Below are 15,329 nucleotides of genomic sequence, written 5' to 3'. Positions count from 1 at the left end.
AGAAGAAAAAGTTGTGGATCGACCACGTTGCAAAGGATGATTTGGTCTAAAATCCAGAGCCTAGTACCTGCAGGGTTTCAAGGAAGTCATTTAGAGTTTCTTTTCTGTATATTCCGTTCTGCGGTGCCTTGCTCCATGCTTCCCTTGCTTTGTTTTTGTTTATCTTACCCATACCACTCATTTACCCAATTCATTTGTTCAGCAAATCTTTATTGAACATTGTCTTTGGGAGGTCTGGTTTAGGCACCAAGCCTAAAAAAAAGTCTTTGCTCAGAACAAGTGAAACATGCAGCTGAAATACAGTATGATAAATGAAATTACAGTGGGACGAACAAATATGGTGGACAACGTAGGAGATTGTGGCTAACTGGGAGGACACAAGTCTCTCAGATAGGATGTGTCATTGAGTTAAGAGTTGAAGAATGTGAAAAAAGTGTGAATGTGATGGGGAACAGCTCTTTAAAAAGAAATAGGGGAGTGAAAAAGCATCATTGTTTAAAAAAGAAAAAAGCTGAATCAAGGCAACATGTCTAGAGATGAATGTGGTAAAGTAGATTGAGGTGAGGTTCTGAATTATGTTTCATACTCAACCGTGTTTCATACTAACAAGTTTGGGCTTGAACTTGTAGTTGTGAAATAAGGTGTTTTAGAAGAAAACTAGTAGCTCTGTAGAAGGTCTCAAATCAATAAGATCATTTTAGAAAGTTCATGCCCTAATTCACACCATCTCTCAATGATGTGCTTGGGAATCTCTAGTAAATGACCTAAGTGATACAGTCAGGCAAGTTGGGGAACTCTTATGTCCAGATCATTGGACATAAAAGATGTGGTTTCTAGGATCAGCTTTGCTACTGGCTAGCTGTGTGAACTTGTACAAGTCTCTCAGTCTTCCTATCTTGAAAGTTGAGGGTTTTGAACTAAGTAAGTACTGTGATTGTTTCCTTCTCAAACTGTTCTTCTAGACAGACAAAACATTTTTTAACTTATAATGTCTACAACTTACCCTACTCTGGATCTTAAAGAAGGATTTCCTGCTTCTGGTGAAGCATTTCTACTTTTCTCTGCCTTAGTATGAATGTAGTTGCCAAATTCTAAAGTGGTATTTGCTTTATATTAATTTGCAACATTCTTCTTTGCCGTAGGCCTGCTGTCTACCACATGTGTTTTCTTGGTGTCTCAAAAGGTAACAGTGCCAGTTCTCCACTAATTTATAATGTGCAAGGAAAGCTCCACGTGAATATTCTCTTTTCCACATGAATATTCCAAAGCCATAGGTAATTAACACAATGTTCTAATTGCATGATAACTGCAAACTGCCGAGAGTGCCCATCATCATAATACCCTTCCTAAGGAATGGAGGCAGGTGTTTGTTGGATGCTGACTCCAATCACCCACATCTGAAACAGGCGTCAGGCAGGTAACTGGGGAGATGCTGATTACCCTTTTCTTCCTCTGAGAGGGTTATACCAAGAGGAAAGAAATAATTAGCTGTCCCCTAATTTATGTACATGAGAGACCTATGTGTTTTAAGATATCTCTGGCTTGTTTTCCTTCTCCCCTACAAATGTACCACCATTAAGTTGAGCTGCTACTCTCAGGAAGTTGTGCCCTATTCATCATTAATTATTATTCCAATTTAAGAGAAGAAGAGGCATATAAAGCCCATGGGAAGGGAAGTTTGTGGCCTTTAAAATTAGACAGGTTTGGGATTGCATCCTGGCTTCATCACTCAGTGAATATTGGCAAGTAATTTAGCCTTTCTGTTTCTTCATCTGTGAAATGAATACAGTATCCTCTGCCTTGCAGGGATAATTGTGAAAGTTATTAGTGTTATCAAAGGTGTTTAGCAGTATCTGGCACCTGGAAGCCTATTTTACAAGCTCCTGTTTCTCCTCTGAAGTTCCTTGTATGCAACCTAGAATATATTAGACTCTAGGTATTGAGCACAACACATAGTAACACATAGTAGATGATTAATAGAAGTGTATTGCATTAATAGTAAGCACTTATTAAATTGTAGCACCTGGGTGGCTCAGTGGGTTAAAGCCTCTGTCTTCGGCTCAGGTCATGATCCCCGGGTCCCGGGATCGAGCCCCACATTGGGTTCTCTGCTCAGCGGGGAGCCTGCTTCTTCCCCCCACCCCCGCCTGCCTCTCTGCATACTTGTGATCTCTGTTTGTCAAATAAATAAACTATTTAAAAAAAAATTTTTTTTTAAGATTTTATTCATTTATTTGACAGAGAGAGATCACAAGCAGGCAAGAGGCAGGCAGAGAGAGAGGAAGGGAAGGAGGCTCCCTGCTGAGCAGAAAGCCTGACGTGGGACTCGACCCCAGGACCCTGAGATCATGACCTGAGCCGAAGGCAGCGGCTTAACCCACTGAGCCACCCAGGCGCCCCAATAAATAAACTATTTTTAAAAAGTTAAAAAATTGATTTAAGTGTAAAATGTCTAATTTTTCAAAATTTCAATTGTTATTTCTTTGTACAAGTACTATTCTGCAAGTAGATTAGTAGAATTGTTAAGCATGAGGTAATTATTTGACAATAGGGCAGAGAGAATTGATATAAACATAACAGATATGAAATAGTAAAAGCTGTTGGTTCCAACAAACTGCACTACCATAGTCAGATGTTACCACAGTCAGTCAGATGTTACATGTATACATCTATGTAATGATACCTGCATGTGTGGCTGGCTAAATCCCATGTACCATGGGCTAAATCCCAGGTAAAGAAAGTTCTGTAATACTGGTACCTTCAGCTTCACTTGCCCTCCCTTCCCATTATATTATTTGATTCATTCTTTGGTTTTATTTCAGAATCATACCTGTGATTACTGAGTATCTATTATGTGGCCTTCTGTTGTATTCATAGGATATGTGATGACTAACTATAAGTTCTAGATAGATAATCTTTAAATTTTAGACCTAGATCTAACTGATTAAGGCTTTGTGACTGTGGGATCCTATTCTTTGTCCTTTGTAAGTGCATGCTTTCTCTTCAAACTGTCCCTGGTAATTCACATGCTTTTATGCAGTTATACAGTGTGTTGCATGTAACATTTTTGGAGGATTTTTCTTCTACATTTTGAAACTATCTCGTCTCAGAGACCTAATAAAATAGGTCTTGCTACTTGCTACTATGTATCTTTAAACAGTTTCTTTGCAGGCATGTTAACTTATTTTGGTTTAACATTACTGATAACAATTTAAAATTGGTGAAATAAAAGTGTCAGACTTTTTTGTAGAATTTCTGTATTGGGGAATTATCAGTTATATCGATATTTATGAGACTTCCTCTGTGTTCACTTTTTCTTAAAACTGGTGACCCCACAATTCACCCAGTCTCACAAACAAATTCTGGGAGTCATCACTTTGATTCCTTTTACTTCATAATCCCTCATATCTAAAGAGTTTCTGGGTTCTACCTGTTTTAAACCCTTCCTTATTATTCCAGTACACCCCATCTGCTCTGTTCCGTCTGCCACTATTTTAGATCAGGTGTCAGTTATTGTTCTCATCTCTTCCCTAACTGATCTCCCTGGTCTTTGCTTCACCATTGATTGTCTTAAGTGAAATCTATGTCCCTCTCCTTTGACCATTTTAAAACTCCCTGTGAGCGGGGCGCCTGGGGGGCACAGAGAACAAACTGATGGCTGCCAGAGGGAGATGGCAGGGGAATGGGTGAACCACGTGAAGTAATTAGGTGTATACTTATGATGAATCACCATATCGTACACCTGAAACTAATATAACATAGTGTTAACTATACTGGAATTAAAAAAAATTTTTTTAAAAAGCTTTATTGCAATGGAACTTTAATCCTGTTACCACACTTAGACTTCACCTGTCACTATACTCTTCCTAGGTAGGAGGAAATTCCACTTACATACAAGTTAGTGTTTTCTTTCTTCCTTTTTCAAAAGGTAATGTAAGGTGTAGGTATTGGACTTGTTTACTACACAGAAAATAATATCTAAACCTGGTGGGGTAGTCAAGAACTCACTTTACATGGGGTAAGAACACTGGATTTGAACCTGTGGCTCACAGGAGGGTTTGGGTTTATTGGTTGTTTTTTTTTTTTTTTTTAAGATTTATTTATTTCTTTGATACATAGAGCACAAGTAGGCAGAGCTGGAGGCAGAGGAAGAGGAGGAGCAGACTCGGGCTGAGTGGGGCTCAGTCATGGGACCCTGAGATCATGACCTGAGCTGAAGGCAGATGCTTAACCCACTGAGCCACCCAGGCACCACAGGTTTCGTTCTTTATGGCTGAGTAGTATTCCATTCTGTATACCACATTTTTTTTTAATCCATTATCTGTCAGTGGACAGTCAGGCTGCTTCCGCAACTTGGCTATTGTAAATAATGCTGCAATAAACATAGGGGTGCGTCTGTCTTTTCAAATTAGTGTTTTCATCTTTTGGTAAATACACGGTGCCGGAATTACTGGATCATATGGTCATTCTGCTTTTAATATTTTGAGGAACCTCCATATTGTTTTCCCACAGTGGCTACACCAGTTTCATTCCTACCATAGTACACGAGGGTTCCTTTTTCTCCACATCCTCACCTATACTGGATACTGGATATTTCCTGTATTTTTTATTTTAGCTGTTCTGACAGGCATGAGGTAATATCTCATTGTGGTTTTGATTTGCATTTCCCTGATGATTCGTGTTGTTGGGCATCTTTTCATCTGTCTGTTGACCATCTATATGGTTTTTGTTGTTGTTGTTGTTGTTGTTTTTGAGAAATGGCTGTGTCTTTTTTAAATGGATTATTTGTTTTTGGGGCATTGAGTTTTATATGTTCTTTGTATATTTTGGATACTAACCCTCTATCAGATATGTCATTCACAAATATCTTCTCCCATTCAATAGGTTGTTTTTTAGTTTTTTTTTTTTATAAACATATATTTTTATCCCCAGGGGTACAGGTCTGTGAATCTCCAGGTTTACACACTTCACAGCACTCACCAAATGTTTTTTAGTTTTGTTGATGGTTTTCTCTGCTGTGCAAAAAAGCTGCACTAAAGCTTATTAACACCTAAAGAAAGAGTATACACTTTAAGAGGGGGGGATGGTGTATGGTGGTAGCATACAGAAAAGCTAGGAGTCACAAGAGTAAAGTTGGCAGTGTCATTCAAAGCATTATTGGAGGTTTAACTGTCCGTCCCTATTGTGCAGTCCTTGGCTTATTCTTGTTGTGTAGGTAAATGTATCTGACTGTCAGTGCATGATGTCATTAAGCATTCTAATCACTGGTAACTCCCTTCTCTCACTACACAGTCATCTGGTTGAAATTTAGTAGATGTTGTAATTTGCTTGATAGGAAGAAAAGGGACTGTTTTCTCGGCTATTAAATTTCTCTTTGTAAATCAGTAAATTGGATGTATATACCAGTTTTTTGTTGGTGTGACTAACTTTTGATGGTTATACTGATACAGTCATATTTCTCTTTGAGCACGCCAGATTCACTACGATCTAGTGCCTTGTAGCACTTCCAGGCAGCTGGTTAGCCAGCTCCTCTGGAGCTCCTCTGGTGACACCATCCACCGTGATGTGTAACTCTTTGTGCCTTCTTTGTTCACATGGCTTGTGTAAACATTTTACCTTGGGCTTCTAAAAATGTTAATATTTAAATGATTTGGGTAAATAGATGAGCTACTGAACGGTCTTTTTAATATAGTGATTTTCCCCTGCAGTTTATAAGCCATGGTTTTAATTACTAAGTACATTATTATAAATTTCCTAGGTCTTCACTCTTCCTAACTGATCTTACCCTCAAGATTCATGGAATGAATTTTGAATTTATTCATAGTAAAATAATGAATTTAGGGTTCAAGATTATATTGCACTCTCCCTTCCTGGATGTTTGCAAAATAGCAGCTATTTATCAAACACTCACTGTGTGTCAAGCAGTGTACTGGAATATATCTAATACTTAAAAAAAAAATACTCGTGCAGAGTATTTTTACAGATGAGGGATCTGAGACTCGAGAAGATTAAATAACTCTCCCGCCGTCACAGCTAGGAAAATAGCAGAGTTGGGATTTAAATCACAGCTGTTAATTTCCAAAGTCGCTTCTGTTCCTAGTACAGGGTACTTGCCCAGCACAGTTAGTTGTTTAAATAAACATATATATTATAATAATTCTGGGAAATTTTTATAAACCTGTAGAACCCTGTACCACATTTATTTTGGATATTTTTCTCATTTGGGGATTTTTTAAAGAAAAGAACTTACGGATTTCCATGTTATTATACACTTAATTTATACAGTTGATTTCTCTGAAATAGCATCTTGCCTAGCTCTAACAACCTTCCTCTCTCCCAAGTTGATGTCTACAAAGCTGATTCATGCCAAGGGTTTCTTTATTCAGTATTTGCTATGAAATATGGGACTGTTTTTTCTTATAAATGTTTCTGTTTTAAAGGCAGTATCATTACCCAACAAAGTCTCCTACCCTTCCTTCCCTAAATGTAAATCCTGCCCCTTCAGCGGCAGCAGTAGCTCTGCATTGTTTCCTATTGGAAGTGTGAGCTCAAGGGGACAGACATTCCCACTGCTAAGCTGAAGGGGACAGACATTCCCACTGCTAAGCTGGTGCACTAAAGCTGTGATCTGCCCTTGTTGTATTATTAATGGCACAATGTTTTTATGTTGCAGATGGCTGAGAGCTAGCAAGGAAAATTCAGGACCATGATGGCTCAGTTTCCCACAGCAATGAATGGTAAGCTGCTTTGTGCTTGTGGCAAGATAAAGAGGTTATGCCGGGTGGGGGGGGGGGTTGTAAAGGTGGTAAAATATTCGTCTTGATATTTTTCCTTGAGCTAATAAATGCAAAACTTAAAATATTCTTACTGAAAACGTTTTGATAGTTTACTTCAGAACACTGCATATATCTTCTATTAGAATATTATGCAGTAAATCCTGTGGCTTAGTGTAAGCACGTTCTGCTGTATCATCTGGAATGTGTGTTTGCCTTTTAGCAGTTAAGAATAACCTAAAGGTATATTGTGTTTGATGTATAAAATGGGAGGACAAAAAGCAGAGTGCTGTAAGTGAAGACTGTTGAAGGTATTTCAGTAGTTTAGGATGATTGTAAACTAAGTTAATAAAGATTCATTTAGTAATATGCACATAAAATTAAGTATTCCTTTTAAAGGGTTGTGTGTGCCTACACACACAATTGTTTCATATGAAACATTTTTAAAGAAAATGTTTATATAACTTCAGTAACAAAAAGTTTTTAAAGTTTCTTTTCTGATTCCAGTTTTCTTTTCCCAAATACAAATTAACCACCCTTAATAAGTATTAAGGTAGTGTGTATGTCACTTAGAATTAATGCATTATACTTTTAAGAGAAAGAAAAAATGCATTATATTTTTAAATTGCTAAAGAAATCTAAGATGTGAACTTCTTAAATTTGTGGTAAATTTCATTAGCCAATTATAAAGGAATAGAAAGCCCAGTCAATAACTCTTTAACATTTAAATCGAAAGCAGTGATATTAAAGAACACTAGGAGAAGAAAAAGAAGGAAGCTTCATGAATTAATTCTACCGCTTTTAAACAATGATTCTGTTTTAATGCTCCCATTTATATTTGATCAGTTGTATCCTTTTTAAAAACATGTTTTCAGTCATAGGGCAAAATTAAGCACATTGTTAACAAAAAAATACATGTTGTATATCTAAAATTTTAAGATTCAGAATTGACCTTGTGAGATTTAGGAAAGTTTCGGAAAATTGAATTATTTGTGTAAAAGGTAAAACTAAATTCTGTGTGGTAGAATTCTATGTCCTATAAGGATGGGCTTGAGATAAGAGTTTTGTTTTGCTTTTTGCCTTTTCAGAACTCTTATTTAAAGATCACTGTGAGCATTGCTGGAAATGGTGTGGGGTTATGAAGATTATTTGATGCCACAGGCAGTTTTTAAAAATTGAATAATGGCTTTTTTCTTCATAATGAGTGATAAACATAAGCTTAGAATCAGGGTAATAATTGTAGTACTAAAGTGTTCTACCCAAACTTAGGATTTCTACACACCACACATAGGCGTTTGCATTAAACACATAGTTTAGTTTCAAACTTCAATCAAAATGTTAAGGCTTACAAACAAAATGGACATAAAAGAAAGCAGTGTAGGTAGGCCTAGTCTTTCTTCATTCTGTTTCTTCCCTTTTCTTAACATTTGTGTATCTATTTGTAGCTCATTGCATTATATATGAAAGAATAATACTGACAAAATACTGACAAAATGTTGGATAATTACTTTAGGAGTGACGTTTAGGAATCAAGGTAGTTAAAAAAGAATTAGAGGTAGTAATTTTTTTTTAAATTCTGAAGAATTGATAGCAAATGTAGACTTTGTACCCTCCTTAGTTTATAATACAGCTGAAGATTGAAGATGATCTTGCTCATATCTAATTCGTCAAATTCGGAGTTTAAGATCTTACTAGAAAAGGCATTCACATATAGCACAAAACTTTGAAAAGCAGTGTTTGCTCTTCTAGTAAATGCTCAATTATAGATCGTGTTAAATCTTTTCGATGCCCAGTACCGTTGGAACCTGTCTTTAAGTGCTCTAGACCAAGCTGTATGTCTAAACGCTTAAATGTATTTCTCACATTTTGCCATGTCTATTTCATCATCCCAAGACTAACTACAGATTTAGACTTCTTTGGTTCTCACAAAGATGTGCTGCCTTATATAGTAGCCATTAGCTACATGTGACGATTTCAACTTAACTTTAAATTAATAAAAATTAAGTAAATTCAGTCGCTCAGTCATATAGCCACGTTTCAAGCTCTCAAAACCACATGTGGCCATTGTATTGGACAATGCAGATACAGAACATTTACATCATCTCAGAAAGTTCTATTGAGTAGATATTCTTTTCTTAGTCTCTTTGATGCTTCACTTCCCATCTCCTCAACAGAGCAAAAAAGATCAGTGCGTCATATTTTTACCACTCGTGACTCTAATTCTGGTGTCTTCTGCACCAGCAGAATCATCCTTGCCAGAGTCTTCTTTGATCATGGTAGGTTTGCTTTCTGCTTTTCAAAAATGTAATAAAACTGTAAACACAGAGAGCCTGATATTTGAGTCATCAGGTGATAAGCAAGAGGCTACTTCAAATTCATGTTACTGCCTGTTGATTATAGTGTACTGTAGCTTGTTCCAGCCTTAAAATTGGGGGGTGGGGGTACTGAAGACTGGTTGAATGAATAAGAAGTTCTGAAGCCCATGACAGTGGCAATATTCAAAATATGGAAGAGGGAAGGAGGATGGGGAGGGAGAGAATGGCTGATGGCTTTAGGAGGAAAAAGTGCCATTTTAGAGTTTTATTACTTTTTCAGAATTTTAGAGTTCATTGGTCTTTTCATCTGTATAATTAGGAAATTGTTAAACATTGGATCTGCAGAATTAGAGGTGGTACTGCACTGAACTTATAACAGTCCAAGCATGCATTACTCATATCCTAGTTAAGGCTTTAGTTCTATCTAGACCAGTATTCTAGTTGTGTTTTAGAGATTTAAGTTTGTACTGGGTTGACATACATCATTTGACTGTTATTTTGAACTGGACCCAGAAGTAGTCTTCAGTTAATTTTGCAGCATATAAGCAGGATTGAGCATGTTTGAATCATGTACCTTCAGAACTGTGTGTTAGGATACTGCTATGCTAAACTCAGCTGTGTTGACTTAACCTTATGGAACTTGTGTGTGTGTGTGTGTGTGTGTGTACCCATACGTGCATATGCATATGTGTATGTATGTTTGTCTATGTGTGTGAAGCAGGGATGACACTATCTACTGCATGGGATTTAGTATATAGTGGATATTCTATAAATGTCTATTTTTCCTTCCACGTAGACCATAGGAATGTTTTTGACAGAGCCAGTAGGTGAGAAGATGAGAATAAGCAACAGAAATCTTTATGGAAATACCACATTCTCAATTTAGTGATGAGTGGGGGAAGTGGAAGTGGATAGAATTTTAATACATTTCTAAAGTGATCAGACAATGTAAAAAGATGTTGGCTTTTCAAGGAAATATTAAACATCAATGCCAAAACTTGGGTTTTCCTGACTTTCTATAGGTTTACAAATAAATACAGAGAAAAATTGGGAAATCTTTTACTCTAAGTTCAAAATAATAAACTGTTGACTCTTGGAAAGGTTCTGTGAGAAAACCAGAATTGGATCAACTTTTTTTTTTAAGACTTTATTTATTTATTTATTTATTTATTGCAGGGGTGATGCAGGAGGTAGGGGGCAGGGGGAAGGGGCAAAGGGAGAGGGAGAGAGAGACTATCTCAAGCAGACTCCACACCCGAGGGCATGATCTCACAAACCCGAGATCTTGACCTGAGCGGAAATCAAGTTGGACACCTAACCAACTGAGACATCCACGTGCCCCAGATCAACTCTTTTAAAATGGTTTTTGAAGTACATATATTTTCTAGTTTTCTTACTTCTGTGTAACTTTTCCTTTTTGTAAAATTCCTAGTGCATTAACATCTTACATTAATGTGGTCATTTTTTAAGTGTCCAGTTTAAAGATTATTTAAATACTACTTAAAAATTATGCCTTGTCTTAATACCTTAGGCATTTTTATTCTATAAGTGACGTTAATCATGTTAACATTTAATCATGATTGTTGTGTGTGATTCTCTTGGCTAAGAGAGTGTGTAAGTTCCTTTTAAATCATTCATTTTATTCATCCTTGTATCCCTAGTCGTTATTCACAGTGGTGCCCCAAAATGGTTTTTGGCTGAATAGGTATGAAGGTGTCAAGGTCGTTGGAACTAAACGAGAGACCTTATCAGATAGTTGAGTTGGCCACTGCGAAGACAGGTAGCCAAGGAAAAGTGAGGTGTCAGTGGGACATAAAAAAGCGCTGTCCTTCTGATGCCACAGAGCCCTCTGCAGTCTTAGGAAGCAGTTTGCCACTCCCTGGGGGTATGTACACTCCCTCGATGTGTGTTAGAGCAGCTCGAGCCTTCCTAACCAGACTCTCCAGACTTAAAATAGTCTTGAGGTTTCTGACTAAACAGCCTTGCTCTCAGTATTTTCTGGCAAGGGTACCTTTACCAGAAGGGGAAGAGCCTGAGAAAGATTTTAATGCTTTGACTTCTCCTTAGTTATATTGTTCCCTGGCATTGGGTTGAGTAAGGAAACTAATTTATTGACCACCTCCATGTGGCTGGTATGTATTAGCTGCTGTATTGTTTCTTTTTTTTTTTTTTTTTTAAGATTTTATTTATTTATTTGACAGACAGAGATTACAAGTAGACAGAGAGAGGGAGGGGGAAGCAGGCTCACTGCTGAGCAGAGAGCCCGACGTGGGGCTTGATCCCTGGACCCTGCGATCATGACCTGAGCCGTAGGCAGAGGCTTTAACCCACTGAGCCACCCAGGCGCCCCTGTGTTGTTTTTTTTTGTTGTTTTATTTTTAAGTTGAGTTTATTGAAGTATAATTTACCCTTCTTAAGTATATATATAGTTCAGTGGGTTTTAATAAGTGCATACAGTCATATAAATCAGGATATGGAACATTTCCATCACATAGAAGGTTCCCTTATCCCCCATACCCTGCCCTTAGCCACTGGCAACCACTGGTCAGATTTCTGTCCCTGCAGTTTTGCTTTTTCCAGAATGTCATGTAAGTGAAATACACAGTACATGGCTATTTGTGTCTGGCTCGTTTCACTTAACAAAATACTTTCACAATTCATCTATGTAATTATATTTATCTTTATTTTTCATTGCTGAGTAGAATTCCATTGTATAAATGTATACCACAAGTTGTTTATCCATTCATCTGTAGAAAACATCTAGGTTGTTTCCAGGCTTTCATGGCTAAACCAAATGTCTAAAGCTACTATAATCATCAGAGGACAGATTTTTATCTGGAAAAAGTCTTCTTTTCTCTTGCATAAATACCCAGGAGTTTTTTCATTTTTGTTTTTTTGTTTTTTTTAAGATTTTATTCATTTATTTGACAGAGCGAGCGCAAGCAGGGGGAGTTGGAGAGGGAGAAGCAGGCACCCTGCTGATCAGGGAGCCCACACAGACCTCAATCCCAGGCCTCCCGGGATCATGACCTGAGCTGAAGGCAGACACTTAACCTACTGAGCCACCCAGGCACCCCTACCCAGGAGCTTGTTGCTGGGTTGTGTGGGAAATGGATATTTAACTTCATAAGAAGTTGCTAGACTCTTCTTTGTAAATTGTCTCAGTTTCCTTCCCCACCAGCAGTATGTGAGAATTTGAGTTGCTCAGTAGGCTTGCCAGCAGTTTTTAAAAAAAACTTTTGACATTCTATGGGCATGGAGTGATATGTTACTGTAGTGTTGTTTTCTTTTTTTTTCTTTAAGATTTTTATTTATTTACTTGACAGGGAGAGAGAGAGATCACAAGTAGGCGGGGGGGGTGGTGCGAAGCAGGCTCTCCGCTGAACAGAGAGCCCGATTGGGACTTGATCCCAGGACCCCGAGATTATGACCCAAGCCGAAGGCAGAGGCTTAACCCACTGAGCCACCCAGGCACCCCTGTTACTGTAGTTTTAATATGCATTTCCTGGGGTGCCTGGTTACTATAGTTTTACTAAGCATTTCCCGGGGTGCCTGGGTGGCTTAATAGGTTTAGGCATCTGCCTTTGGCTCAGGTCATGATCCTAGGGTCCTGGGATCAACTCCCCCAACTCCGCCCCCACTGTGTCAGGCTCTGAGCAGGGAGCTGCTTCTCTCTCTGCCCCTACCCCTGCTGTGCTTTCTCTCTCTCTCTCTATCAAATAAATAAATAAATAGAACCTTCAAAAAAATAATACTCATTTCCCTGATGATCAGTGACATTGACCATCTTGTCACATGCTTATTTGCCATCTTTATCTTTAATATGTCTGTCAAATCTTTTGCCCATTGGGGAAAAGACAGGGAGGAGCAGGGATTGTATTAATGAGTTGAATAGTTCTTCATATATGTTGGATGCATGTCCTTTATTATGTTTTACAGATATTTTCTCCCAGTCTGTAGCTTGTCTTTTTATATTTTTTTTAGATTTATTTATTTTAGAGAGAGAGCAGGCTCATGCACACACAAGCATGAGTGGGGGGAGGGATATAGAGAGAGCATCTCATGCAGACTCCCTGCAGAATGCAGAGCGAGACATGGGGCTCCATTTCACGGTCCATGAGATCATGGCCTAAGCTGAAATCACAAGTTGGATGCTTAACCAACTGAGCCACACAGCCACCCATTGTCTTTTTACTTTCTTAACAGTGTCTTTAAGAAAGGAGAAAGTCCAACTTAACAAAAAGTTTTAGTCATTTGTGTCCTAATATCATTTCCTAATCTAAATTCACAAAGAGTTTTTGTTTGCTTTCATCACAGAAATTTTCAGTTTGGCTCCTGTGTTTAATTCTATAATCCATTTAGAGTTAGCTCTTCATATGTGGTGCAGGATTGAAATGGTTTGATTTGTTGTTACTGTTGTTGTTCATGTGGATGTCCTGTTCTTTCATCCTTTCAGTGAAGGGTTCAGTGAAGGGTTATCCCTTCCCCGTTGAATTATCTTGACGTCTTTGTTGAAATCAAGTGACAACATATTTGTGGTTTTATTTGTTTTTAATTATTTTCAGGGCAGGTAGTTTAAGATTCTTAATTTTAAGTCTGTGGATTCTGACCCTGTCTTCAACACTTAACAACTTTGATACCTGGGGCAAATTATCTAATATCTCCATGCCTCTGTTTCCTCCTCTGTAAAACAGTAATAATAGTAATAGTAACCTCATAGAATTCTTACGAGACTTTTAGAAACAGTGCACATAAAGCTTTTAGAGAAATACCTAACACATGGCAAGTTTCATTAAATGCTAGCTGTTGTTATTTTACCAATCTAATAGATGAAAAATTATATTTAGTGTTATTTTTAGAGTTGCTATATTACGTATTACATACAGTCTTTACAACCCTGTAAACTTAGATAATCTTCCTAGTTTTTATTTTTATTTTTTAAAGATTATATTTATCTGACAGAAAGAGAAACAGTGAGAGGAAACACAAGCAGGGGGAGTGGAGGAGGGAAAAGCAGGCTTCCCACTGAGCAGGGAGCCAATAGGAGGCTCAATCCCAGGACCCTGGGATCATTACCTGAGCTGAAGGCAGATTCCTAACAAGTGAGCCACCCAGGCACCCCAGTCTTCCTCATTTTTAGAGGTGGCAGCTAAAGTACAGAAAACACGAGCATATTAACCATAAATATCGAGAGACAGTGTAGCTCACAGTTCAGGCTACCTGGGTTCCGATCTCAGCTCTGCCACTTACTAGTTGTGTGACCTTGGACAAATAACTTTACTGGCATGGGTTTTGGTTTCCTCACGTGTGTCATGGGGATAATAATAGTACCTAATGTCGAGGGCAGCGGTGGGAGCACTGAGGTACTGCATAAAAAGTCTCTGACCTAGAGTTGGGGCTCAGTGCAAGTGAGCTGCTTCCTTCTCTGTCATCCTGTGTTGTTGTCATTGTTTTTCTGTTGTCATCAGTTTTCCAGATTCCTAGGTCCACACTCCTAGTCACAGGAGTCATGACAGGTTAATTTGTTTACTTTATAATAAACTGATAAACCAAGGGTTTACTATGTGTGTGGTATTTATTTAGAAAGTGTGTAGGTTTAGCTGTTTTAGGAACTTAGTTCTTCAGTACATCTGTTTCTATTTTTTTTTTTTTTAAAGATTTTATTTATTTATTTGACAGAGAGAAATCACATGTAGTCGGAGAGTCAGGCAGAGAGAGAGAGAGGGAAGCAGGCTCCCCGCTGAGCTGAGAGCCTGATGCGGGACTTGATCCCAGGACCCCGAGATCATGACCTGAGCCGAAGGCAGCGGCTTAACCCACTGAGCCACCCAGGCGCCCCTGTTTCTATATTTTTAACTTTAATCTTAAAGCTTGTCTTTAAAAGCCCTTCATTTAGGGCTAAGAAGTATTTGTTAAGTCAGATCTATCTTAGTGTTTCAAAGTATAGTGGGTACCTACTTTGAATGATAGGCATTTCCTGGAAGCAACTCTGTAGGGCCGATTTTTATACCATATACAGCAAATTTATATGAATTTATATACCTAAACATATTTGGTTTCTTTCTGGTAGAAGTTAAGTAAACTGAAAAGGTAGAAGTGAAGTGTATAGACCATTATTAGCTAATTTGAGTATGTAGAGAGGATGGGAATACTATCTTATTTCATCTTTTTATTTCCAGAATTTAGCTTATTGCCTATTTCTTGTGAATGGTATAGTTACTGTTCTATAGATGTTAATGGG

General features: G+C 37.9%; 1 protein-coding gene across 17 annotated transcripts in view; it reads left to right on the top strand.

Annotated features, from left to right (window-relative positions):
* ITSN2 (intersectin 2) overlaps positions 1–15,329 on the top strand; it is a 140,648-nt gene that overhangs the window by 22,910 nt on the left and 102,409 nt on the right. For 15 of the 17 annotated variants that reach the window (XR_014315451.1, XR_014315452.1, XR_014315453.1 and 12 more), the window contains one exon: positions 6,674–6,737. Coding sequence is in view for 13 of the 17 variants with exons in the window: in XM_082744988.1 (XP_082601114.1) it covers positions 6,707–6,737 (31 nt within the window). In the remaining 4 variants the exon portion in view is untranslated. Of the gene's footprint in view, positions 1–1,147; positions 1,184–6,673; positions 6,738–8,947; positions 9,050–15,329 lie in introns of those variants that run through there. The other 2 variants (XM_082744984.1, XM_082744983.1) reach the window with 2 other exon arrangements.

This window comes from Mustela nivalis (genome assembly GCF_964662115.1).
Source record: "Mustela nivalis genome assembly, chromosome: 8".
In the NCBI taxonomy this organism is placed as follows: Eukaryota; Metazoa; Chordata; class Mammalia; order Carnivora; family Mustelidae; genus Mustela; species Mustela nivalis.
This window is presented reverse-complemented; position numbering and strand designations above follow the sequence as displayed.